Source organism: Magnolia sinica, chromosome 3, assembly GCF_029962835.1.
Source record: "Magnolia sinica isolate HGM2019 chromosome 3, MsV1, whole genome shotgun sequence".
In the NCBI taxonomy this organism is placed as follows: domain Eukaryota; kingdom Viridiplantae; phylum Streptophyta; class Magnoliopsida; order Magnoliales; family Magnoliaceae; genus Magnolia; species Magnolia sinica.
Window position 1 is genome coordinate 3,204,522 of NC_080575.1, and position 1,878 is coordinate 3,206,399.

Here is a 1,878-nt window from a genome sequence, read left to right on the forward strand (position 1 = left end):
ATCATTTTATGGTATGAGACCAAAAATGAGGTATATCCCAATCTCAAGTGGAACACATTACAGGAAAACAGTGTTGAATGAACATCAAACCATTAAAAACTTTTTGGGGGCCATGAAAGTTTTGGATCAAGGTAATCTTTGTTTTTTCCATTCATCTGGGTATATATGACTAATCAACAGATTGGATGTCAAATAAACAGTACACTGGGCCTTAGGAGAATTTTAATGGTGGATATCCAATCACTATTGTTTTCTTATGGTGTGGTCCACCTGAGATTTATATTCCTCTCATTTTTAGTATCAAGCTCTAAAATGATCTTTAAAAATGTATGAATGGAATGAATGAAACACATACATCATGGTGGTCTTAGAGAAGTGCCCCATGTTAAAAGTTAGGATGTGTATAACGCAAGGGAGAAAATTTCTCGCAAAGGATAATTTTAGATTAAAAAATTAATAATCACAGAGCGCATTCTTCTTTCCCCATTAAGCTAGACCTCCCATCATTGAAAATTTTCAACATAATATCCTGGAGCACTTTTCTTCTTATGTGGTAACAAACACCAGTAAATATGGAATATTTTCCAAATACCATTAAGTGTAAAAATTCAGCGTTAACAAACCGACCCTATAGAGACGGTGAGTTTGTGGTTGGACTCGAATACCGTCCCTATAAAATGCCAACTCCCGCTCCATTTATGAAAGGATACAAGAAAGAAGAAAGAAAAGAAGATGGGCCGTCTTTTATCGTTCCCAATTCTACTCATAGTAGTCACCATTTTCCTTCAAATTTCAAATTCCATGAGTTCTTCATTAATTCACAAGACCTGTAAGTCTACAATTGACAAAAAATTCTGTATCGACACCCTGGATTCTGATCCTCGAACTGCAAACGCAGATCTTGTTAGCCTTGCTAACATCTCTCTCGATCTAACATTGCGCAATGCTACGGACACACGTGAATACATTTCTCACTTGTTGGAAAATGCCACCGATCCTGTTATGAAGAAATGGCTTAACGGTTGCCTTAAATCTTACGGCGGTGCGCTTGCTGGGATTAGAGATGCATCAAGGGACATTGCTTCTAAGGATTATGAGAGTATGGTTCACAGTATTCAGATTGGTGGTTCTCAACCTCTAATATGCGAACAATCGTTCGGAGAGAAGGGTCATAAATCCCCGTTGAATCACAGAAATAACGACGTGAATCGTCTTTCTAACATCGTTGGGGCCATTGCATCTATCCTTATGCCGCCGGATCGGGATGATTGATTTCCTTCGCTCAAAGTTGCTCGAGTTCTCTTCAATAAAATAAATAAATATATATGTTTGCTAATTATCTTTAATGAAGATTGTTACAATGTGATGTTTATTGTTTCACTGTAAAGTCGTGGAAACGAAATCGGTTTTCAACGGTTTCAATTTGTGAAACCCACACATTTCTCCTTCTTCTGATGTGACGTTGGGTTTCACTCACACATTTTTCCTTCTTCTGATGTGATGTTTGGGTTTTTATATTTATATTTTGATTCCTTTCAATCCAACAGGATGTATAGAAAACTCTTACAAAGGTTGTGGGAGTTGGGAGAATCGTTTATCTCATTTGCAGAGTGGCAACTGGGAAAAAAGATTTCGGCCTTTTCTCTGATGTTGGGTCCAGTGTAGTGGATATTTTTAGGCATGCGGACAGTTTCTAAACATCTTTGGCTCGTAAGGCCAGGCTAAGATCTGTTCTAGCACCGGCCTGAAAAGGAAAACACAGGCTTGAGTCTTCCCCCAGCCTGTGATAGGTTGAGATAAATAGGTGTGAGTGTGACCAGCAAAGTAAAACCAAGCCTGAGTCTGGCCTAGACAAAAAGGTCCAAGTGCAGCCGGCAA

At 38.7% G+C, this 1,878-nt stretch overlaps 1 protein-coding gene across 1 annotated transcript; it reads left to right on the plus strand.

Annotated features, from left to right (window-relative positions):
- The first annotated feature begins 715 nt into the window (after window positions 1-715).
- Window positions 716-1,291, plus strand: LOC131239303 (putative invertase inhibitor). Its single transcript, XM_058236944.1, has one exon. The coding sequence runs from the start codon at window positions 733-735 to the stop codon at window positions 1,270-1,272; it is 540 nt and encodes a 179-aa protein (XP_058092927.1). The 5' UTR covers window positions 716-732; the 3' UTR covers window positions 1,273-1,291.
- The last annotated feature ends 587 nt before the right edge of the window (window positions 1,292-1,878 follow it).

Bases quoted from the DNA above. Each gene is read 5' to 3' on its own strand.
- LOC131239303 (XM_058236944.1), top strand. From the start codon at position 733: ATGGGCCGTCTTTTATCGTTCCCAATTCTACTCATAGTAGTCACCATT.